This window comes from Pelophylax lessonae (assembly GCF_965119305.1).
Source record: "Pelophylax lessonae genome assembly, chromosome: 2".
Lineage (NCBI taxonomy): Eukaryota > Metazoa > Chordata > Amphibia > Anura > Ranidae > Pelophylax > Pelophylax lessonae.
Genome location: NC_138769.1, coordinates 209,331,761 through 209,357,803, shown reverse-complemented (window position 1 = coordinate 209,357,803; position 26,043 = coordinate 209,331,761). Strand labels below are relative to the sequence as shown.

Below are 26,043 nucleotides of genomic sequence, written 5' to 3'. Positions count from 1 at the left end.
CTGTCAACGTTACTGTTTACCTTCATTCATTCTTAAACAGCAGAATGAGCAATTACACACACCTGCCAGCACTTTATACAATTGAGTAACTACCATGATGCTTAAATACTCCCCACACGCATGGGATCTCCATCCTCATGATTAAGTGTGGGGGATGGAGTGAAACACTGTGAGGGCGAGGCCCGGTAGGAGTCCAGGCTGAGGTTGTCACTCTGAACACCACCATAGGAACACATGGATGTACTGGGGCACCATGGATCACCTCCTTTCTTTCCCTCGAGAGAGCTGTTGTTCACCAGCATTTAACCACTTAAGCCCCGGAGGATTTTCCTGCTAAAAGACCAGGGGGTATTTTGCGATTCGGCACTGCGTGACTTTAACGGACAATTGCGCGGTCGTGCGACGCTGTACCTAAACGAATTTGACGTCCTTTTTTTCCCATAAACAGAGCTTTCTTTTGGTGGTATTTGATCACCTGTGCGATTTTTTTTTTGATCACGCGCTATAAACAAAAAAAGAGCGACAATTTTGCAAAAATAGCAATATTTTTCACATTTTTTTATATGAAATTCCCCAAAAAAAATGTAAAAATCCAAATTTTTTAAAATTTTTGGCCAATTTGTTTTATCCTACCTATGTTTGGTAAAAAAAATCGCAAAAAGCGTATTTTGATTGGTTTGCGCAAAAGTTATCGCGTTTACTAACAAAGGGAAAGATTTTTGTCATTTTTGTTGTTTTTTTTTTTTAAAGCGTAATGGCGGCAATCTGCGATTTTTTTTCTGCGGTACTGCGACATTGCGGCGGACAGATCGGACCCTTGACTGACATTTTTGACACTTTTGGGGGTACCAGTGACATTTCTACAGTAATCAGTGCTATACATATGCACTGTTACTGTAAAAATACACTGGCAGTGAAGGGGTTAACTTTATTTGGGAGGGAGGGGCTGTGTGTGTCCCTAGGGGCGTGGTTTCTACTGTGATTGGCTGTGGCTCTAGCTGTAAGGACACTGATCAACGGATCTACATACTAGATCCGAGTGATCAGTGTCTTTACAGCGAGGAGAATGACAGGCAGCTTGTTTACACAAGCTGCCTGACATTCTCCCTCTCCCCCGACGATCGCCGAGTGGCCGGCGGACATCGGGTCCGCTGGTCACACGCGCGGGGGGGGTCAGTGACCGCGCGGGAGCGGGAGCGCGCCTCCGCGGGCGCGCGCTCGCTTCCCAGGCTAGTGACGTTAATTAACGTCACTCTGCCTGGCAGGGGCTGACCGCCGCAGTAAATCTACTTGCGGCGGTCGGCAAGCAGTTAAACTGCATCTTTTTCTCTGTAAATGTTAGTGTTGCAGAAGTAGGTTGTATACATCCTAAAGTTGCACCACTTCACAGGTTTTAGGCCACCCTCAGGTAAGTTTCAACCACTTAAGGACCGGAAGGTTTTACCCCCTTAATGTCCAGGCCATTTTTTCAATTTGGCACCATGTGAATTTACCTGATAATTGCGCAGTCATTCAATGCTGTACCCAATTGAAATTGATGTCCCTTTTTTCCCCACAAATAGCTTTCTTTTGGTGGTAGTTGATCACCTCTGCAGTTTTTATTTTTTGTGATCTAAACGGAAAAAGCCTGAAAATTTTGAGGGAAAAAAATATATTTTCTACTTTTTTTTTGTATTAAAAATATCCAACAAACTCAATTTTTGCCATATGTTTAGGCCAAAATGTATTTACAGGTCTTTGATTAAAAAAAAAAAAAAAAAAACCCTCAAGCGTATATTTATTGGTTTGCGCTAAAGTTATAGCGTCTACAAACTATGGCGTATGCACTGGAATTTACACAGCGTTAACTTTCTGACCGCCTATCTCATTTCTTGAAGTGATTAAATGGCAGGGCAGTACAACCCCCCCTCCCCAAATTACCCCTTTTTGTAAAGTAGACACCCCAAGGAATTTCCTGAGGCATGTTGGGCCCATTGAATATTTAATTTTTTTGTCAAGAGGTGTTTGACTTTTTTTTTTTTGCACAGAGTTGTCATTGAATTGATATACTGCTCATGCATGCCATGGGTATATGTGGAAATAATCCCCAAAATACATTCTGCTGTTGATTGTTGATTTCACTCTTCACTGCATATCAGTTTTTTGGAGTCCATGAAATGCCATGAAATGCCATGATAGCACAACCCCCAACATGCCTCTCAGCAAATAGCTTGGAATGTCTACTTTCTCCAAAATGGGGTCATTTGTTGGAGGGGGAGATTCTATCTTGACATTTCAGGGCATCCGAAATTGTGATTGGTAGTGAGGAAGTAATATGAGCAATTTATACCCTTAGAAAACCTGAAGGCGGTGATTGATTTTCGGGGTCCCGAAAACAGCTAGGCTCCCAAAAAGGCTCACACATGTGATATCCCTGTACTCAGGAGAAGCAGCAGAATGTATTTTGGGGTGTAATTCCACATATACCCATGGCATGTGTGAACAATATTTCATTTAGTGACCACTTTGTATAAAAAATAAATTTGCCCTAGCAAATAGCTCTGGGTGTCGAAAAGGGTCATATGGGGGGTGTTTGAACTGTCCTGGCAATTGATGCCCAATATTAGAAACTTATGACACGTCACCCACTCTTCTAACCACTTGAAGACCAAGCCTTTTCTGACACTGTTTACATGAAAAAAAATTGAAAAAAAATGTTTTTTTACTAGAAAATTACTTTGAACCCCCCAATCATTGTAGATTATCATTTTTATTCTCACAGGAAATGTAAATATCCCCTATAATAGCAATAGGTAGTGAAAAGTACTTTTTTTTTTAATAGGGGTATTATTTATATATATATATATATATATATATATATATATATATATATATATATATATATATTAGACTGTAGATCTCTCCTTTGCCCTTAAAGCATCTGACCACACCAAAAGTGGTGTGAAAAGATGCTTTCCCAATGGCGCTGTTTATATCTGGTGAAACCGAAGTCATGAAATGCTCGTAGCTTCCGGTATCTTAGGCCATAGAGATGATTGGAGCCTTTCTGGTCTCCAATCAGCTCTATGGTCAGCTGACGGAACAACCGGCTGCAGTCTCGGGATGCCTGGGTAGGACAGGAGAGCCCAAGACGGCGAAGGGGGGGGGGGTCCTCTCACTGCTTTGTAAAGGCAGTCTAGTGGCTAGGACTGCTTTCACATAAAAGCTGACCACTGACTGTAAAAGAAAAAAAAAAAGAAACCAAGACGTTGCTGGTCCTTGCTGGGTTTATATTGTAAGGTTCTTTTTTTATTTTTCATGCAGTCTGTGGACTGAACGAAAAAGAGAACCTAACAGATTCCATTGATCGATGGGGATGAAGAAATCTCTGCCAGGAAGTGTGTGGTATGCCCACCATTAGACTTCCCAGCATCCACCCACTTCTAATGACGGGCGTGTGGTATGCCCACCATTAGACTTCCCAGCATCCACCCACTTCTAATGACGGGCATACATGCAATGTTGTTTTTTTTTTTAAACGTCGCTTTGCCTGTGAGGGGCTGACTGCCGACGTAAATAGTCGTTAGGCAGTCGGCAAGTGGTTAAACTATTTGCGGTTGAAGGAACTCTCCTTTATCCCCGAAATGTACAGTCCACAGAGGGAACTTTATACACATGATATGGCATTGCCCGAAACTTACATGATATTGGGCAGAGGTTAGACTATTTCTGATCTAGCCCAAACGCCTATACGTCATGGTAACTAAATTATACCTTGCTAGGAAGTCGATTGCCCCATTTTGGCTGGCATCTACTGTGCCTACTAAGGCCCAGTGGGTTGCCTATGTTAGCTCTATCCTTCTTAGAGAACAATTGGCCTATCGCCATTGTAATGTGGTCAAAAAGTTCAACCTTGTCTGGCAAAGCTGGCTAGATAACCCTAGCCTAGCCCCTCCACAGCTGATGGATAGATTGTTATGATTTTAAACCCACCAAAAGTTTTAGTGGTGATTGCCTGGGCTTGGGACTTTTCTTATGTTTTATGTATCGGTGTAGCTAAGTTGACATTTTGAGCAGATGTCCATTAACAAGCTTGGGTGGTTTAATTCGTTTTTCTTTTTCTTTCTTTTTTTTCCTTTTTGTTTTCTGTTTTTGCAAAAAAAAAAAAAAAATTACGTTATATGTGCTATATACCAGGTGACCACATTTTATTTTCTGACTATATATGTATTAGTATGTGCAATAATTGTGTTCTGATTGATCTGTATACCATATTATTGGGTTGTATGTTCATTTACAATCCTTGTCCGTTCTGACACTATGCTAGTAATGGAGGTGTTTAGTGTGTGTGTCACTGGCAATCAAAGGGTTAAGATTTATTACTAAATGTGTGGTGGACAATCTGACACGAACGCTAACTATCGTCACCTGTGATACTAATACAGTGATCAGAAAAAAGATCTGTACACTAAAAATATTTTTTAGGGGATATATGGCGTAACCTAAACCTATCTGGAGCTGCCCCTAACTGCTGCTGACCTTAACTGGCATCAGCAGTGACACTTAATACAGTGATCAGTAAATTATCTGTATACTGTATATAGTGACACTGTGACAGGGAGTGAAAGGGTTAACTTGGGGGGGGGGGGGGGAGTGATCAGGTGGTAAATATGTGCCTATGTCTGGTGTCAGTGCTTGTGTACTCAGTTGATGCTCTCTTCTCACTCTGGAATCGAAAAGGGCTCCAGGATTGCATCATTTTCTTTGCCTGTGTTTACATTACACAGGCACAGGACATTCTGTCATTGGTCAGAACCGATCACCAGGTCCAGGCCATTGACCTGGACCTGATGACTGATCGGTTCTGAACTGAATCAGATCGTGGGGATAGGGGGCAACCAACGCACAGGTACAATGGTCCGTTCAGTCGAGCCACCTTGCTGCAGTAAAACTGCAGCGGGTGGTTGGAAACAGGTTAAAGGGGTTGGGCATTTTATAATGTTTAATGCATTAAATGCTGATCCCGGACAAATTAAATTCATAGGAAAAAAAAATTGCATTACCACTTGCCCGCCCCCCCCCCCCCCCCCAGTCAAGTGCCCAGCCTTCCATGCCATTTGTTTGACAATCCCTGGCCTAATCGCCAAGACAATAGCTATTACTGATTTTACAGAATCCGCTCCCATTGTTTTCAGTGGATTTTGGATACGATATGTACCTTTCTGTCCGCCAAACCTTGCTTGAACTGAACATCTCAATCCTCATGTGTAGTAGGTACTGGGTGCAAAAACGTTTGTTTATTTTAGGTCAAATGAATTGCCTGTTTAAAAACAGAATAAGTTTGTATGTGTGAAAGCCATTTAGTATAATTTGTGCATTTACATCCAGCGTGAAATCTTATGTTCACCTTTTAAGCAGATTATAAATTGTGGTAATGTGAGCACTCCTAGTGCTGAATGTTTTAGCAATGATCCTTAACACAGCTTCTAGCATGATACCATCCATGTGAAAAATAAATTCACTGGTCCTCTAGTTCATAAATGGTAATAGTGAAAGCTGTTGAAGCCTAATCTTACGTCTCTGCATTCCTTTCAGGAACAAAAACCCTTGCCAATACTTAATTAGGGATTTTCATCACTTCCTTGGGACAGCTATTACAGCAGGAAGCTTTCTCATAGTTTTCTGCATTAGCAGACTTGCATTTTCTTTCCCTCTCCCGACATATTTTTGCTGTTTCCCAAATAGTAGCTTTTATTCATTCTGTTTGAAAGAGTTCTGAATTATAAGCATCAAGGAGTCAGGACTTTAATTTTAAACTTGGCATGTTTAATCAGCAAACTGTGCTTGATTGCATTATTCTTGTCCTTTGATTTCAGCTTTATGACAAAATCAATACGAAGTCTTCGCCACAAATCAGGAATCCTCCGAGTGATGCTGTACAGAGAGCCAAAGAGGTAATTAACTTTTTTTTTGTCTTCTTACTGTTCATACATGTAACATTTCAGCGTTTGAATTTGATTTTAGTGGTCTGAGGGTATTTTCTAAATGCAGTGTACTGACCAGATGTGCTAGAATAAAATTATGGAAGTCAGAGCTATCTCCCTGACATTATTGTGGTGTTTATGCACAGATCATTTATAATAGCTTCATTTTTTTTTAACTGTAATCTGACCTGCTTGCTAGGCAGCAAATCTAGTAGCAATTATTGTTGTGAAACAGGTGTTGATTATTTAAATTGTACAGAGGGCCTTCATTACTGATAACATTTACCCATTTAGTTTTATTTTAATTAAACCAATCTGCGCTAAAAAGAAAATGCACCAAAATTTCTAAAAAGTCAAGCACGATAGAAGTCAGTAAATAGCTCTAATTGGGGCATGCATAACAGGGACAGTAGTTTTTCTTTATTATGTAAATCGCTTTTATGACCGCAAAATGTACCATGCTAATGGTTCTAAACAGTGAGGATTTTTAGCGATTTGAAAATGATTACCTGTTTGTGTCACTTAAAAGCTGAATATGTTCTTACCCATAAAAAAAACGAATTTTGCCAATTGCTTGTTCTATTAAAAGGTCAAACAATGCATGTACTGCATATATTTATAAAATTAAAAAATGCCTAGCCAAGACGTTGTTGTGCTATTAGAGACTGAATCTAGCTATGATAAGGAAATAGGGTAAAATAGGTTTAGGGGCAGACCAAACAGGTCTCCATTGTGGTATTAGACCATTTTTTCATGACTTTTTTCATTTAATGTTGGATATTTAGCTTGACCTTAAGGTATATGGACCAGTCAGAAGGATGCTACAGAAATGTTAAGGGGATTGCCCACATATTATCGGTGTTAAATTATAGAATGACTATAGGCGAGAGCACTTTTTATATCTATATAAGCTGAATGAGTCAGTTAACAGAGATTCATATTCATGCAGTGAATTTGATCAAGGCCTTCCCATGTTGCTTAGCTGGTGTGGGTCCCTGCAGATTGTACTTTACCCCTCCCCTTTTTTTCCTCCCCCTTTTTTTTTTTTCTTGTATATCACTTCCTACCTCTCCCTTTCATGGGCTTGGTTACGCACCTGGAGGCTGTCTAGTCTCCCTAAAAACTGAAAGACTTGGCTCACCAGTGGCAGAACTACCGGAGTTGGTAGTTCCTGTGGGGGAGCCCGGCAGGCCCGCCCGTTCGTCCATCAGTCAGTTCGTTTGTTCATTCTGCCGTGTGGGGGGTGTGGCCGGCCGCTGAGGGGAGGCAGAGCTGAGCACAGGAGTCTGGAGCCCTGCCTATCCTATCCAGGGATTGAGAGAAGCCGTATAGGGAGGACAACGACATGAAAAAAGAAAAGTCAGGTGACACCGATAGAGGGGGGGAGGAGCTCTCCCCTCTGCAAGGAGACCCCATGGAGGCACATGTAGTGGATGCTGAGGGGGAATGGACTGACTGACAAGGTAAGTGACAAATTGCTAGTGCAACCATACCCTTCCTCCACCCCCTCTGCCTCTTACTGATTCCCCCCCCCCCCCCCCCACACACACACACACGCTACCACGGATCTCATCCCTATTCCCCCATCACCTCTACAACAGATGGGAATGAGATCTGTGGTGGGGGGGATCAGTAAGAGGCAGAGGTGGTGGGGGAGGATGACATCACCACCGTTATTAATTCCACCTCCCTTACCACCACCGCTGTCACTAATCCCACCCCCCTCATCACCACCGCTGGCACTAATCCCACCCCCCTCACCATAACCACTGTCGTTAATACCACCCCCCTTTCCATAACCACTGTCGTTAATCCCACCCCCCTTACCATCACGGCTGTCGCTAATTTCACCCTCCTCACCATCAACACTGCCACTAATCCCATCCCCCTCACCACCACCGCTGTCACTAATCCCAACCCCCCCACCATCACCACTGTCACTTATTCCACCCCCTTTTCAGCACCACCACTGTGACTAATTCCACCCCCCACTGTCACTAATCCCACCCCCCTCGCCATCACCGCTGTCACTAATTCCACCCCCCCTCACTGTCACTAATCCCAACCCCCCTTCACCACCACCACTGTCACTAATCCCCCCCCTCACCATCACCGCTGTCACTAATTCAACCCCCCCTCACCACCACCACTGTTACTAATCCTACCCCCTCCGACCATCACTGCTGTCACTAATTCCACCCCCCTTCAGCACCACCGCTGTCACTAATTCCACCCCCCTTAAGCACCACCACTGTGACTAATTCCACCCCACCTCACCACTGTCACTAATCCCACCCCCACTCGCCATCACTGCTGTCATTAATTCCACCCGCCCCTCACTGTCACTAATCCCAATCCCCCTCACCACCACCACTGTCACTAATCCCACCCCCCTCACCATCACCGCTGTCACTAATTCCACCCCCCCTCAACACCACCGCTGTCACTAATCCCACCCCCCTCAACACCACCGCTGTCACTAATCTCACCACCACCGCTGTCACTAATTCCACCCTCCCTCTCACCACCACCACTGTACCTAATCCCACCACCACCACTGTCCCTAATCCCACCCCCCCTCACCACCACCATTGTCCCTAATCCCACCCCGCCCCCTCACCACCACCACTGTCCCTAATCCCACCCCGCCCCCTCACCACCACCACTGTCCCTAATCCCACCCCCCCCTCACCACCGCTGTCCCTAGTCCCACCCCCCTCACCACCACAGCTGTCCCTAATCCCACCCCCCCTCACCACCACCGCTGTCCCTAATCCCACCCCCTCACCACCACCGCTGTCCCTAATCCCAACCCCTCACCACCACCACCGCTGTCCCTAATCCCACCCCCCTCACCACCACAGCTGTCCCTAATCCCACCCCCTCACCACCACCACTGTCACTAATCCCAACCCCCCTCACCACCACCGCTGTCACTTATCCCACCCCCCGTCACCACCACCGCTGTCCCTAATCTCACCACCACCGCTGTCACTAATTCCTCCCCCACCACTGTCACTAATCCCACCCCGTTCACCACCACCGCTGCCACAGATTCCACCCCGTTAACCACCACCGCTGTCCCTGATCCCACCCGTTGACCACCACCGTTGCCACTGATCCCACCCCGTTGACCACCACCGTTGCCACTGATCCCACCCCGTTGACCACCACCGTTGCCACTGATCCCACCCCATTGACCACCACCGTTGCCACTGATTCCACCCCGTTGACCACCACCGTTGCCACTGATCCCACCCCGTTGACCACCACCGTTGCCACTGATCCCACCCTGTTGACCGCCACCGTTGCCACTGATCCCACCCCGTTGACCGCCACCGCTGCCACTGATCCCACCCCGTTGACCGCCACCGCTGCCACTGATCCCACCCCGTTCACCACCACCGCTGCCACTGATCCCACCCCATTAACCACCACCGCTGCCACTGATCCCACCCCGTTAACCACCACCGATCCCACCCCGCCCCACCGCTGCCACGGATCCCATCCCTCCGCCGCCACGGATCCCATCCCTCCGCCGCCACGGATCCCATCCCTCCGCCGCCACGGATCCCATCCCTCCGCCGCCACGGATCCCATCCCTCCGCCGCCACGGATCCCATCCCTCCGCCGCCACGGATCCCATCCCTCCGCCGCCACGGATCCCATCCCTCCGCCGCCACGGATCCCATCCCTCCACTGCTGCCACTGATTCCATCCCATAACCCACCACTACTCCTCCCATCCCACTACCGCTGCCACTGATTCCATCCTATCCCTCCACCACTGCCACTCATCCCATCCCTCCACCACTGCCACTCATCCCATCCCCCCACCACCACTGCATTCCATCTACCCCACCACCACTGCTGCCACTGATCCCATTCCCCCCCACAGCTGTCACTCATGCCATCCCTTTACTGCTGCCACTGTAGTAAGCTGCAGCCTTCTTCCTGCTTGACCCTGGTTTTCTGTCTGGGATTAGAATTTAGCTGTTGGAGTAGATGGGGGCAATGGCTCAGCAAAAGTGCGAGGTCTTGCACTCCAGCTAGATCCTGGGGCTGAAGATGTGGAGGTCCTTCTGACCAGCTCTGGATGCCCTGAGTGCCTGCCAGTCCCAGCATAGTAATGAACACCCGTCTCCAAATTTCCTACTAGTACAGCGTAGCAGCCAGACACTTATCTCTTTCTGGAGCTACAGACTGCCTGTGATTTTCTCCGTGGCCATGTTGAGGTATGGAATGTTTTGGAAGAGTTGACCAGGCCCTTTCCTGCAGTTGCTCCTCTTTCTTTTGACTTGGTCACCTCCAGCAACTGTTACCCCCCTCAGCATCCACTTCTTTGGTTTGTGAATAAGTTAGGCGATGCCTCGCTTTTGGCTTTGTTTTCTGCTATGCAATGCAAGATGTCTTTTTCAGAGACACATAGAGGAAAGTACTTTTGTCTGTGCACAGTTTATAAAGCAGTCTGCCTGCAAGTGCACTCAGGCACAATCCAGACAGATTCTAATCTGGACCATACTGGGCCTCCATCTCAAAGTGTGCCTCTAACCCCTATTACTATTTCTTATTCAAAGTTTTCATAGTCTACTGCTAAAGAGATTTGCAAGGAGGAGTTTGTAATCTGATGCAATATGTTATTCTGTGCAGTTGTAGGGTTAGCCTGCAGTTGCAGGCAACGGATCTTTTAGAGTTATGACTACAAAGATCTTTCTAGTACACTCAGTTATTTCAAACTTTTCTCTTTGAGGACTGGAAACAGCCTATAGAATCATGGAACCTTCCTGACAATGTAAAAGAGCTTTTTCCCCCTTTGGCATTTGTTAAGTGGTCTATTCCCACTGTAGACACTCCAGTGATGCATCTTAACAAGCTTATAAATGTGAAAAAACTTTCCGTGCTATCCTTGTGTATAAACCGCCTATTTCTTACCTCTATATACTATAGGAAGCAGCTAGCACCACTATGCATAAACTACCTGTACAAAATGCAAAAAATATATGTAGTCACAAATAAAGTGCAGTGCTCTCCTTCAATGAAGTGCATTCAAATTATAGTGCATAAATAAATATCTGAAAACAGTGTAAAAATCATCTATTTATAATAGTTACGTGAGTCCATCTTTTCTTTTAAATATATATACAGTCCATCAATAAATGATTCAAACTCCGTAAAAAAAAAAAGTGCATTCCTATACACCAGAAACTCTTCAGTAATTGCCTATAATCACCACAGTCATTAGACCCAGTGACTCAGAATTGTGAATTTGTGTAACTGTGGATCAAATCCTTTGAAGGGCACAAACCTTGCTGTCCTGGAGCTTTTGAAATGCATGCCTTGAGCCCTGCGTGTTAACCGAGATACATAGGGGTGATGTCTGTTCACATGCATAAGGGGGCTTTGGCTTAGTGCCTGGGGTGTTGAGAATATGCATGAAGAACATCTATTTTCTCTAGCGCTCATTGACAGACGTAGTCCTCGGTGATACACCACCTTCGGGTTATGTTGCCTCCACAGGAGCAGGACTAGACAGGAAATTAAAAAGCTCTGGCCACACCCCAGGGGCAGTCCCAGAGGGTATATCCTCTCTCTCTCTGCCTCAGCAAATCAGTTATTTTCTGTCTAGTTAGGAGTAAGGACCTAGATACCTTGCTGGGATCTTAGGTCCTGGCAAGAATTTTTTCTTAAAGGATTTTTTTAGACAGCTTTTTCTCCAGTGTTCCTGTGAGATCTTCAAGCAAGAAAGCTGAACTGGGCGACGGGCTGGATGTTGAGATCCGGTGGTCACCCCAGTTCAGCCTACGAGCGCGTGCAGGCCATAGCTCCGCGCTGGGTCGGCCGCGACAAAGTCCCATTAAAGGACTGACCCCGCGAGTTAAACGTCTCGCTGAAACGCCAAAGACCATGAGTCACGGCGTCCGTATCGGTCGACAGCCCTCCCGCCCCGGTGGAGAGGGGTACTGTCAGGAGTTGGTGCCCGCCTGGTTCCGGTATGGTGAGTAGTATGTTCCCCCTTTCCCCCTGACGGGTTTTGTGGTGAACGCGGGCCCCTCTCTGTATGGTAAGATAGAGTCCCTTTCTATCCTACAACATGACACAGATCCTCCTACTTTGAGTGTGATTTTATGTGTGCAAAAAGCCAGGAGGCTTGGTTTGGGAGCTAACAATCTAATTGTATACATGTTTTAAAGATGTAATCTGTGGCATTCTGGGAATCTTATGGGTTAAGAATAAGCTACCTACCAGTCAGAAGCCACGGACATGTAGACTGCCTTCCTAATCAGATCTCCAGCTATCAGCAGGCCTCCCGAACGGCCATGCGGTCCGCCAGGGCCGGTACCGCCAACCACGCCATATCCCCATGCAGTGAGAGTGTTGTGTGCCCTGCAGCACACCGCTATTCAGTACGGGCCGCCGCCATTTTTTTTGCTGGATCGCACGAGCCGCCATTTTGGCGTAGCCTCGTGTCTCCAGCATGGGGGCGGCCATGTTTGAGGTGATCCAAACACTTCGTGGAGCTTGGGGGAGGCGCCGGAAGGCGTACAGAGGGGCGGAGCCGCCTCCTTTCTTCCTGGGCAGCCAGCCAAAAGACTTCCTGTTTGTTAAGACAGCGCTGTAACCTGTTGCAGTTAAACTCTGAGCATCAAGTGGTGAGCCTGGGGGTTTATCTCTCTCTCTCTCTCGATCGATAGGGATCCCTAGCAGGTAACACTAAGGGGCTTTTGTGGCGCTGGGGGTCGGAAAAAAAAAAAAAAAAAAGAAAAGTTTTATTTTTGAATTATATTATCCAGGAAGTAACTGGAGTTATCATGGACCCTGCCACACATATTCCCCCACCTGTTTCCCTCGAGGGGGCCACGGGACCCGCCGGTGCACAGAGTATAGAGTCATTTACAGCAATTTTGGAGTCTATGGTGGCTCGGGTGGAGGCGGCCTGTCAGGGACGGGGGTCAAGGAAGCGACCCCCGCCTACCCCTATACCATCTGACACCTCTGACTCAGATTCAGAGGTGGTCACGGCAGTTGCAGGTTCCTCTGCAAGGGCTGTTATCCCAGGTAAAGCCCCCTCAGACAGTGAGGAGGACGCTTCTTCTCCTGCTATTATTCAGGAAGAAGCATTGGTGGACGCACTAGTTGTGGCAGTGCAGGAAACCTTAAAACTTGAGGCTTTACCGGCAGAGGCAACTGAAACAGAGATTCCTTTTGGTACTAATAAGCCCATCAAGACGATGAAGGCTTTTCCTGTACCTAAATGTTTCGGTAATCAGATTAAAGGAGAATGGGAGCATTCTAAACGTACCTTTACTATTTCCAAGCGTATTGCTAGACGCTATCCGTTTGAGGAATCCATCATTAAGAAATGGACGGTACCACCAGTCGTGGATCCGCCTATTTCCAGGCTGAATAAAGCCACGGTTATTCCAGTGGAGGACACTTCGTCCTTTAAGGATCCGGTGGATCGAAAGATGGAAGCAGAGTCCCGCACCATCTTCTCTCTGATAGGGTCAGCTTTTAGACCAGTAATTGTTATTGGTCTAGTTTCCCAGACACTTACGGAATGGGCGAAAATGGTACGCCAAGATCTTAGGGGAAAAGATTTTCCCCAGGAGACATCTGATTTGATGGAACAGATTATACAAGGGCTACAGTTTATCTGTGACGCAGCCTTGGACACTACTCCCTTATTAGGGCATGCATCTAAGACAGCGGTGATCCTCAGACGTGTGCTGTGGTTAAAATGCTGGTCAGCTGACCTAGGTTCCAAGAAGACCTTGACAAATCTCCCCTTTCAGGGGAATCGTCTATTTGGGGCCAACCTAGATGAAATCATTAAGGATGCCACTGGGGGCAAGAGCACTTTTTTGCCACAGGCTGCTAAAGCTAAGGGACCTCGCAACAAGCGAGGACCTTTCTTTACCGCCCATAAAGGGCGCCCGGCTGGTACTAGCGGGAAAGGCAAGACTCCTCCAGGAGGGTTCAAGAGGGGCTGGTCGGACAAGCAAAGGACCAACCCAGCCAAACCCGAAGCTAAGGAGTACACAGCCTGAAGGTGCGCCCCCACCCGGTTTCAGGGTGGGGGGACGTTTTCACCGGTATTCAGGACATTAGATCGAGCATCTACCACTACTACCGGTGCGATTCTTCCCTTCCAACATTTAAGTACTACAGGAAGTGGTAATTACCGTTCCCTGAATAGATCTTTTCCTTTACCTTTTCCTAAGATTAGTCCCGATACCTCACAGGAATCGGATCTGGTTGACCAGGTAGGCCAAGTAGCCTCTAGTCGGGTGACTTCGGTCCCTGAGGTTCAACCAGAAAAGATCACCTTTCCTGATAACTATCAGGTATCTGATAAATGTGTGGGAACAGAAAACGACCAGACTTTCTCGGATGGTCGGGGCCAGATGCCTCTAGGGACGCCTGGTTCAGATCCAATCAGCGCCAGTGGTCCTAGAAATTCTAGGCTGGCCTCCTCAAGCCTGCCTGGCCGACTTGGACATGTTAGTCGTAGACGTTCCGTGGGAACTTCGTCTCAGGGAGTGTCTATGGTCTCAAGGACCAATTTACCATCATGCTTTACAGTCGCTGGGTTTAATGGCCTGGCCATTGAGACCCAAGTACTGAAGGACAGAGGTTTGTCAGCTTCAGTCATTCCTACCCTTATTAAAGCAAGGAAAGCGACTTCCAGCAAAGTCTATTATCACACATGGAAAACTTATATTGCGTGGTGCGAATCTTTAGGATTTCCTCCACGTACCTATTCGGTGTCTCGAATATTGGCCTTTTTGCAACAAGGGGTTGAGCAGAAGCTAGCCTTGAGCACCATCAAGGGTCAAGTTTCAGCATTAGCAATCTTCTTTCAGAAGCCTTTAGCTACCAAATCCTTGGTGCGGAATTTCATCCAGGGGGTGCGGCACCTGGCTCCTCCAGTCCGCGCGCCCTTACCGCCGTGGGATCTTAATTTGGTTTTGTCGGTTCTACAGAAACCTCCTTTTGAAGACATCAGGGAGATTCCCTTGCTTACTTTATCCCAGAAAGTGGCCTTCTTGGTGGCTATTACTTCTGCTCGCAGGGTGTCAGAACTGGCTGCATTATCATGCCAGTCCCCATACCTAGTGATTCATAGGGATAAGGTAGTACTTCATCCTAAGCCATCTTTTCTTCCTAAGGTGGTTTCAGATTTTCATCTGAATGAAGATATTGTACTACCTTCCTTGTGTCCTCAGCCCAAGCATCATCGGGAACATGCGTTGCATTCCTTAGATGTGGTTCGGGCAATCAGGGTATACCTGAAAGCTACGGAATCATTCCGTAAGACGGATTCACTTTTTGTGATCACGGATGGCCCCAGAAAGGGTTTGCCTGCATCTGCCGCGACCATTGCCAAATGGATTAGACAAACGGTGGTACAGGCTTATTCTATTAAGGGTCAGAGTCCTCCGTTCCCTGTTAGGGCGCACTCCACTCGAGCGCTCAGTACTTCCTGGGCCTTTCGCCATCAGGCGTCAGTGGTCCAGGTATGTAAGGCGGCCACCTGGTCGTCAGTTCATACCTTTACAAAATTCTATAAAATTGATGTGACGGCATCGGCGGATGCCTCATTTGGCCGCAAGGTTTTGCAGGCCGCAATTTGAGGAGACCGGTGGTCTACCTCGAGGGTTTTTTTCTGTTTGAAAAAAAAAAAAAAAAAAAATTGTTTTCTCTTTTTTTGTTGAGTCTCATCATTAAGGATGAGCATTGTAAACTTCTAGTTGGCACCGGTTGGGCCTTCTAGATTGGGATTTGATTTCCATTTTCCCACCCCTCAGTTGTGATACTGCTCTGGGACGTCCCGAAGGTGCTGTATCACCGAGGACTACGTCTGTCAATGAGCGCTAGAGAAAAATGGATTTTTGTAAAATCTTACCGTAAAATCCTTTTCTCTTAGCTCATTGACAGACGTAGTCCCCGCCCCTCTGTTTTTTTTTTTGAGTTGGGTTAAAATCTCTAAAGACTGCTTTTTCACATAACTGATTTGCTGAGGCAGAGAGAGAGAGAGGATATACCCTCTGGGACTGCCCCTGGGGTGTGGCCAGAGCTTTTTAATTTCCTGTCTAGTCCTGCTCCTGTGGAGGCAACATAACCCGAAGGTGGTGTATCACCGAGGACTACGTCTGTCAATGAGCTAAGAGAAAAGGATTTTACGGTAAGATTTTACAAAAATCCATTTTTTTTTGCCCTTTAAGGGAAGGCAGCTCTTCGGATCTGCCCTTGACAATGTCTTTCTGATGCCACTGGTGATTGGAGACAGAGGCTCTGTGGAGAAAAGGAAAAGGTCCTCGTCAATCATCTGATACTTTACTACCATGTAGATAATCAGAGTTTACCTCCCACTCAGACCTGCAGATTTCAAGGCCAGAAGTTCATCATCTTATCTGTCCAGTCCTCTATACCGGAAAGTGTGCCCCACTTTTGCAAATTGGGACATCTTTGTTTCTCCTACTGGGACTTGGTGGTTTACCTGCTCGCAGTCTGGATGCTCAGGCTTTTCCCCTGTTGATTCCACCCTAGACACTTCAAGTTGGGCACTTTCTTTAGCTGTACATTTTCACATTTCTCATATTAATACAACCTATTGTATATCCTATAAAGTAGTTTGTTAGGAGTATGATTTAGCTGAGTCTATGTGTATGCCCGTGTTCTCCGTTTATGTTTCGCTGGCTTAACCAAAAAACAGCATATAAACAAAATATTTTCTGTATAGACCACAGAATCAAAGACAGGTTATTGGTCAGCAAAAGATGACGGGCTCTAAGTAAAGTGATCATAGACATTTATTGATAAAAAATTCTGGGGTGTAATAACCCTGCAAGATTACAGTATATGTAGTAACAATCAGTGCAAAAGACAAGAAACAAGATGTACATAACATTAAACATATAGTGACAAAAACCGGCCGGCACTTAAATGTACTTCAAGACTCTCAGCACATGTGTGATCTATCAATTGCAAATTTGCATTAGTAATGTTCTTGAAGAGACTCCTTGTGGGACATTAGGGCGCCAAAAAAGTGGGTATTCGGAGTATACCGTTATTGTTAAGTGTTCATCTGGTGAAATCACTCGGAATGAAATTATTGGTATGCTTCCGTTTTTTAGGGAGAGGATTGGGAGGTACCTTTTGGTCCGACAGGCGGTTCGGTGAGACAGTATATTTGTTTCGAGCAGTTGCTGTATAGTGATACACTAATCATATGCTGGTACGGCTTGGTGGGGACTGGGCAGGGATCTGACAAACGCCTGGATCGCTGACGGTATATAACCGTTTCTTCACCCCTGTTAGTGGCTAGGTGTCGCTCTTGGTTACAGCTCATTAGCTGGTATTTGTGATATGGCAGTATGCATAAGTGCAGGGGGCTATGCCAGAGCCGGTGATGATCGGGTTAGATACCTTAGATTATCTTCTAACAGCAATGAGCTGTTACTTCACTTTAGCTGAGCGGATACCGTGCTTAATGGGGACTAGGCAGGGATCTAACGTGATTGTTCTGATCCCTGACGGTATATAACCGTTTCTTCACCCCTATTTCTGGCTAGGTATTGCTCAGGCTGACGTCACAGGGGGAAAAAATTTGCAATTGATAGATCACACATGTGCTGAGAGTCTTGAAGTACATTTAAGTGCCGGCCGGTTTTTGTCACTATATGTTTAATGTTATGTACATCTTGTTTCTTGTCTTTTGCACTGATTGTTACTACATATACTGTAATCTTGCAGGGTTATTACACCCCAGAATTTTTTATCAATAAATGTCTATGATCACTTTACTTAGAGCCCGTCATCTTTTGCTGACCAATAACCTGTCTTTGCTTCTGTGGTCTATACAGAAAATATTTTGTTTATATTGTATATCCTACCATGTTTATTTAATTTTTCAGCACCCTGGGATCTCTGATTTCTCCTCCTATAGCACGCCATCTTTTATAAATAGTATCCCACTCAGTCTCTCAGGGGAGTCCTTGTCGATCACAGGTGGTTGCACCTCTTGTGATGCTTTTCTCTCTTCAACCATATTCCTCTCCAAAGGGGCCTATTAACCTGCCAGGTCGACAGGGATCAGTTCCTACTTTTCCCTTGCCTAGTAAGCACCTGACTCTTATTATTCTCCAGGGCTTCTGGACCCTTCCTATGGCACTGGTTCTTATGTCCACCCTAGTGCCTTTTTCTGGTGCCCCCATTGTAGAACATTCAGGGGACCTTTCTTGGAGCACATTTTCTTTTCTCATAGTTTGTGCTAAGCCAGGGGTCTTATGTACACTCCTGTGGTCCTTTGACACTTCTATTGTGTGTAGTAGATTTTGTCCTATTAAATTCTTGCAGGTTTTATGAGATTGTTGGGGAACTTCCATTTAACATGTCCTGCCTTCTCATGCTCACAATTCTTCTTGGTCTCTTCCTTTGTGTTAGAGTCTGGAATTGGGCAAGGTACCAGGCTGATCCTTTCGAATGAAGAAGGCCCTAGAAGATTCGTCCGCCTATGGACATGATGGAAGCTTTCCCTCCCCCTTATCTTTTGTGGATTTTGCTAATGAATGTATCATCTTCCCTACTCCTTATATCTGGTTCTACAGAACAGAGTGTTTGCTGAGTCATTGGAGAATCTGATCTCTATGCTGAGCAGTCTTTTTTTAATCCAACCTCATCTGTAGTTTGAACGAACTTCACACTTGGAAAAATTTGACAATTCCCTCTGCAACCAGGCTGGTTGACCTACTTCCTATGCTGGACATTGTTGGGTGTGTGTCATTCATGACTACACTTATTTTCTTTCTAAAGTCAAGGTATTGGCTTTGGGATTTGCCCATGTTTTGATTCCTGTTGGAAGAGTGAGGGCTCTTCGCATCAGTGTACCTCCTTTCTGCTCAAAGTATTTATGGCTAAAAGGCCCTGTATTCCCCTGTAAAGTCACCAGGCAGCATAATGTTACTCTGCTGCAGATTTTTCCTGGGGATAGTGAAGTTAGGACTTTATGGGATATAATTACTGGGAGACCGAGTTCTGCTGTCTTTTAATGAAATCTGCAAAGATTTCTTCCTCTATGCCAGGGGTAGTGAATTAAAATTTACAAAGGTCCAGTCAGTAAAATATTCTTTCAGCAGAGGTCCAAATTGCATGTTTGTGCAATGACCGCTCTGTATCCTCGCAACCAATCACCTGCTTGTTAACTTGGGTAGCCCCCGCCCTTTGTCTATAGCTGTCCTGCCTTCACCTGTTGGCTCTGTGAGACTGGCAGTGGTGATGGCTGTGGACAGAATGACTCCAAAAGGGTGGGACCACAGGGGTCCAGATGAGACATTAACTGGGTCCGGATCCGGACCACGGTCCGCCATTTAGTGATGCCTGCTCTATGCTATTCTCTACCAGGCAGATACTACTAGTACTAGTATTCCTGCCTCTAGTTCCTCAGCAGAGGATTCTCCCCTTTACAGAATTAATATTAGAAACAAAACTGGTTTAGCATGGTTGCAGCATGGCTACCACATTCCTAAAACAGCTAGGGGTGTTGGCTGAAAGGAGTATTTCTCATCCAGTCCTGCTGTCCTTGTATACCTGTCTGCAATAAGATAAATGCTCAATCCAGCCTACCCGTTATATAGGTGGTGTTGATCACTCTAACTTCTCTTTAAAAACCATTCAGGGGTACTAATCTTCAGTTTTTCTCAGCCTACGAGTTTCTTTTCCCGCTATCTGTTTAGATTTTATACTGTGAGGGTTTTCAAATCCTTGCATATCTATTTTAGCGATACTATCTTTCTTATGTTATTTTTTTTTTTCTGTGAACCTAATATGTCTTTCTGAACTTCCCTTTACAGATTTGGTTTTGTCTATGGGATTTAGTCCTGGAAACACTTTTTATTTATTTTAAACCACCCTAGCTGTTGGTCTATATTATTTTCTATTGTTCAGGTATTCTGCTGTTTCCCCTGTTTGTGTTTTTTTGTTTTTTTTGTGGTTTATGGTTGATTGTCCTCCAGTTTGCTATCAAGGCAGTTTTTCCATACTGGTGATTATCTGTCCTGGTCTGAAGCACTAGGTTGATACTCTGTGCCTCCCCATTGTTTGTGGCATTTCCATATTTGATTGGTGCTTCTTCAGCTAACATTCGGATATTGACACCTTCATATACTCCTTTTGTAATCTGATTTCCACATCTGCTGGATTTCTCAGCGACGATTGTCTATCCCTCAGTTGGACTGCTTTTGGGCATTTCAGCCATTTAAGAATGCTAGTAATTCCTGTGTCCCTCAATGAACAATAAAGAAAATCAAATTGTTGTACTTCCTATGTTGCGCGTATAAACCGCATGGTTGACAGGGGGTTAAAGTAAAGGGATTGTAAAGTCTGTTGGTTTTTTTTTTTTTTTTTTTAACAATTATGTTATACTTGCCTCCTCTGTGCAGTTGGTGTTGCACAGGGCAGCCAAGATTCTCCTCTTCTCGGGTTCCTCTTCATTGCTCCTGGCCCCTCCCTTCTGTCAAGTGCACCCACAGCAAGCAGCTTGCTATGTGGGCACCCGAGCCAAGCTGCAGTTCCGCGTGTCCATTCAGACAGCTGTGGCTCATCCCTGACCCCCTTTCTCCTGATTGGATAACTGACTTTGACAGCTGAGGGAGCTAATGGCGCCACAGCTTTTTCAGCCAATCTGGAAGGAGAGTCATGGACGGCCAAGGGACTTGTGGACAGAGATGGGGCTCAGGTAAGTATTAGGGGGTGCTAGGGCGGCTTCTATACACAGAAGGCTTTTTATCCTAAAGCATTAAGATAAAAAAACCTTCTGACTTTACAACTCGTTAAAGCTAACAGCTTTAACAGCCTGTAAAGAGCTTTCAGAAAAGTGATCTAACACCACCCTTTACTTTTATGGAGCTCTAAAAGTGCACTTCATCTGCGAGAAAATCATGCAGAATAACAAATTGCAGCTACCACCAGTTCTCCAGGGTCTCTGCATTTAGAAAAGATATACTTTTTGGGGGTTTAAAGTGATTTCTAACAAAAAATGCAGATTTTGGCATGTGTGTAAAAAAAAAAAAAAAAAAAAAAAAAAAAAAGAAAATGCCCCAGTATGCAAGCGGTTAAGAAAAGGATTTCTAGGCAAATACAAAAGTCCTTATTTTTGCTTTGGTAGCGGTCTTATTTAGGATATTTAAATACTTGTTCGTATCAATAATAGACCAGGAAGGAAAGTGGTTTCCTTCAGAGTAATGACTGCACAGAACATGAGTGTTTGTGAAAAGGAATACGTCTGCGTTCACTAATAATTAACCTTTTTCCTGCTGCCCATTGTAGGTTTTGGAAGAAATATCATGTTACTCTGAAAACAATGATGCAAAAGAACTGAAGCGTATACTAACACAACCTCATTTCATGGTAAGCAAAATATTGCCTTAAAAAATCTTTGAATTTTTGTTTTAAAAATATAGACCATGTAATTATTTAATTGTATCAAAGCTATAGGCACGGTATTTTGTGTCATTAACTAAACAGGTTGCCGTTTTGACCACCAATGCAGATTAATATTAGTGAAAGTGTGTGCATTGTTAAATCATCTAGTAAAATAACTTTTTTAAATTTGTTTTTGAAGAAATATTTGAATAAGTGAGGCCTCATAAGTGATACGTGTACATATGTGGTTGCCTAAAATCAATATTTGTAAAAATGTCCCCCCAATAACACAAATTATCTGTTATCGTGTTAGGATTGCCTATATTAACCACTTCAGCTCCGAAAGAGCTTTGTTTTGGTGGTATTTGATCACCACTGGGATTTTTAGTTTTTGCAATATAAAAAGAAACAGAATTTTGGAAAAAAATATTTTCTACTTTTTGTTGTTAAAAAAAAAAAAAACAATAAACTAAATTTTTGTCATACATTTAGGCCAAAATGTATCCAGCCACATGTCTTGGGTAACCATTAAAAATTCAAAAAACGTATGTCTATTGGTTTGTGCAAAAGTTATAGCATCTACAAACCTATAGTACATTTACTTGAATTTACGCAGCTTTTAGCTTATAACTACCAATCTCAATTCTTGAGGTGCTAAAACGTCAAGGCAGTACAAACCTCAAAGGAATTTGCTGACAGGCATGTTGAGTGGTTGCTCACACATGCCATGGGTATATGTGAAATTACACCCCAAAATACGTTCTTATGCTTCTCCGGAGTACAGAGATACCCCATGCGTGAGAATTTTTAGCAGTCTAGCTGTGTACAGGACCCTGAAAACGAATCACCACCTTCAAGCTTTCTAAGGGCTTAAATTGTTGATTTCACTCCTCACTACCTATCACAGTTTAGGAGGCCATGAAATGCCAAGATAGCGCAGTACCCCCCAAATGAGCCCTTTTCAGAAAGTAGACACTCCCAAGCTGAGAGGCATGTTGAGTATTTTGCAGATCTCGCTTTTTCTCACAGTTTTGAAAATTGAAAAAAAAATACATTTTACTTTTTCCTTTTTAATTTTCCAAAACAAATGAGAGCTGCAAAATACTCACCATGCCTCTTAGCCCCCGTTCACATTAGGTCGTTCCGACTTAGGGGGCGACCTGTGAAGTCGCGTGCAGCGCGACTTGCACAGACTTCACATAATGGAAGTCAATGCAAGTCGCCTCCAGGTCGCCCCGAAGTAGTACAGGACCTTTTTTCTAAGTTGGAGCGACTTGTGTCGCTCCTATTTGAACCGGTCCTGTACTACACTATGGGAGCGACGGTGCACAACTTGTCAGGCTGACCAAGTCGCCTGACAAGTCATACCAGTGTAAATGGACACTTAGCAAATACCTTGGGGTGTCTACTTTCCGAAAAAGGGGTAATTTTGGGGGGGGGGGGCTTTGTGCTATCTTGGCTGTTTATGGCCTCTGACACTGTGATAGGTAGTGTAGAGTGAAATCAACTATTTACCCCCTTAGAAAGCTTGAAGGCAGTGATTGGATTTGGGTCCTGTACACGTCTAGACTGCCAAAAAGTCTCACACATGGGGTATCCTCATACTCGGTAGAAGCCGAATGTATTTTGGGGTGTAATTTCACATATACCTATGGTATGTTTGACCAATATATCATTTAAGTGACAACTGTGTAAAAAAAAATAATAATTTTTGTCATTTTCCAGAAACTTGTGGCAAAATATAAAATATTCCATTGATGTAACTTGCCTCTCAGCAAAGTGCTTGAAGTGTCTTCTTTCCAAAATGGGGCAATTTTGGAGGGGGGGGGGTGCGGGTGCTATCTTGACGTTTTAGGGCCTCTGTGATAGGTAGCGAGGAAGTAAAATGTGCAATTTACGCCCTTAGAAAGCCTGAAGACGGTGATTGGTTTTCAGGGTCCTGTACACGGCTAGGCTCCCAAAAAGTCTCACACGTGTGGTATTCCTGTACTCAGGAGAAGTAGCTGAATGTATATTGGGGTGTCATTCCACATATACCCATGGCATGTGTGAGCAATATATCATGTAGTGGGAAAAAAAAAAGTGTAATTTACTTGTGGCAAAATCTAAAATGCTCTCTATGGACTAAACATGCCTCTCAGCAAATAGCTTGAGGTGTGTACTTTCCAAAAAAGGGGTCATTTGGGAATTGGGTGGGGGGGGTTGAACTGTCCTGGCATTTTATGCCAAATATTAGAAGCTTATGCCACACATCACCCACTCTTGTAACCTCTTCAAGACCAAGCCCTTTTTTACACTTTTTGTTTACATGAAAAAATTTGTTTTTACTTTGAACCCTTCAAACATTATATACTTTTTTAAAGCAGAGGCCCTACAGATTAAAATTGTGGATGTTGCAATTTTTTTTTCACATGGTATTTGCGCATCAATTTTCCAAACGCAGTTGTTTGGTTTTTTTTTTGCAAAAAACACTTTTTTGAATTCTAATGCAAAAAAATACACTTTATTGCCCAAATGTTTGGTCAAATATAAAACATGATCTCATGTCGAGTAGTACATAAATACCAAACACAACATGCTTTAAAATTGCGCATACCCGTGCAGAGGTGACAAACTACATACATGTTTAAAAGCCTTTACAGATTATCACTTTAGATTCACAGAGGGGGTCCGCTGCTGGATTTACTGCCCTCGATCTGACGTTCGCGGTGATACTTCACATGCATGGTGCAAATGCTGTTTGCATATTACACAAGACAGATGCTTGCATTCCCCTTTGAGCGCAAACACGGGGGACAGGAGTGCTTTAATTTTTATTATTATTATTATTTATTTTGCTTTTTTATTTTATTTTTACACTGACCCTTTCTGACCGCATTCATATTAATCCGACTTGTCAGGCGACTTGTCAGCCTGACAAGTCGCGGTCCTCACGCTCCCACTATGTAGTACAGGAGCCGTTCTAATAGGAGCGACACAAGTCTCTCCGACTTAGAAAAAGGGTCCTGTACTACTTCGGGGCGACCTGGAGGCGACTTGCATTGACTTCCATTATGTGAAGTCCGTGCAAGTCACGCTGCACGCAACTTCACAGGTCGCCCCCTAAGTCGGAGCGTCCTAATGTGAACGGACTGTCAATTGTTTTTATTTTTATTGTTATCGCAGGGAATTTAAACATCCCCTATGATAGCAATAGGTAGTGACAGGTACTCCTTTTTGAAAAAATTGGGCTCTATTAGACTCTAGATCTCTCCTCTGCCCTTAAAGCATCTGACCACATCAAGATCAGTGTAATAAGATGTTTTTCCCAATTTCCCAATGGCCCTGTTTATATCCAGGGAAACCAAAGTCATGAAATGCTCGTAGCTTCTGGTTTCTTAGGCCATAGAGACAATTGGAGCCATTCTGGACTCCGATCAGCTCTATGGTCAGCTGGCAGAACCACCGGCTGCATTCTCTGTTCCCTGGTGGGACAGGAGAGCCCGAGAAAGCCGTGGAAGGCGAAGGGGGGGACGTCCCCTCCCACTGCTTGTAAAAGCAGTCTAGCGGCTTATTAGCTGCTAGGATTGCTTTTACATAAAAGCTTACCACCTGCTGAAAAAAATGATATGGAGATGATGTCTAAAGCTGCAGCCATCATTCCGGTTTAACCACACAAAATCCAGCAACATACCAGTACGTTGCTGGTCTTTGTTGGGCAAATATTGTAATGTTTTTTTTTTTTTTCATGCAGCCTGTGGGCTGAATGGAAAAAGAGAACCTAACAGATTCCTCCATTCACATCGATCGGTGGTATGCCCACCATTAGAATACCACCCTAAATCCACCCACTTCTAATGATAGTCATACATGCGCTGTTCTTTTTTTTTTTCAGCCCATAGGGTGAACGAAAAAAAGGAACCAAACCGATTCCTCCATTCACATCACTCGATGTGGATGAAGAAATCTCTGCCAAGAAAAGTGAATGAATAAAAATATATGCCGAAGCATAGGGGAGATCTGCCCTCTGTCCACCTCACCCCCTCGACATATATGCTTTTTCTCTTTCGTTCATCGATGGACACAGCGCTCCATAAATCATAACTAGTGGGTTATATTGCCTCCTCCAGGAGTAGGACTAGGCAAAACAAAAAACACCTAGCTACGCCCATGGGTTGCCCTCAACTGGTATTTAACCCCACTCTGTGCTCTAGGTACTGTCTAGTCGGGAGTAAGGACCTAGGCTCCCGGCTGGGATCTCCGGTCCTAGAAAGTTTCTCCTTCCTTACATCTTTTTTGTTTTCTCTTGGGTGATCTGCAATCAACTGCCGGGCTGGGCGACGGGCTGAAAGATCTAGATCCAGTGGTCCGCCCAGTCAGCAAGCGCGTGCAGACCGCAGCTACGCGCTAGGTCGGCCGTGACATAGCCTCACAGACAGAGGCTGGCCTGCGAGTTAAACATCTTCCAGGGTCGCATACGACCGGGCTTGGGTTTGAGTCGCAGCTGTCCCTTGGCCGACAGCTCCCCTACTTCGATGGCGAGGAGTTATGTCTAGAGTGTTACCCTCACCAAGGAAGGGTAAGTAAAGTCCCCCCTCTCCCCTTTTGGTGGTTTTCTTTGGGGTGGACGTGGGTGACCTCCAGGGAGGGTCAGACATGCCTGCAGGTTCTCTCCTCCC

The 26,043-nt window shown here is 44.9% G+C and overlaps 1 protein-coding gene across 12 annotated transcripts in view; it reads left to right on the top strand.

The window, feature by feature from the left end:
* The window catches only part of CASK (calcium/calmodulin dependent serine protein kinase), a 651,701-nt gene that overhangs the window by 469,929 nt on the left and 155,729 nt on the right, over positions 1 to 26,043 (top strand). For all 12 annotated transcript variants that reach the window (XM_082246666.1, XM_082246669.1, XM_082246671.1 and 9 more), the window contains 2 exons: positions 5,856 to 5,933; positions 21,290 to 21,370. In XM_082246666.1, the coding sequence (XP_082102792.1) occupies positions 5,856 to 5,933; positions 21,290 to 21,370 (159 nt within the window). The remainder of the gene's footprint in view (positions 1 to 5,855; positions 5,934 to 21,289; positions 21,371 to 26,043) is intronic.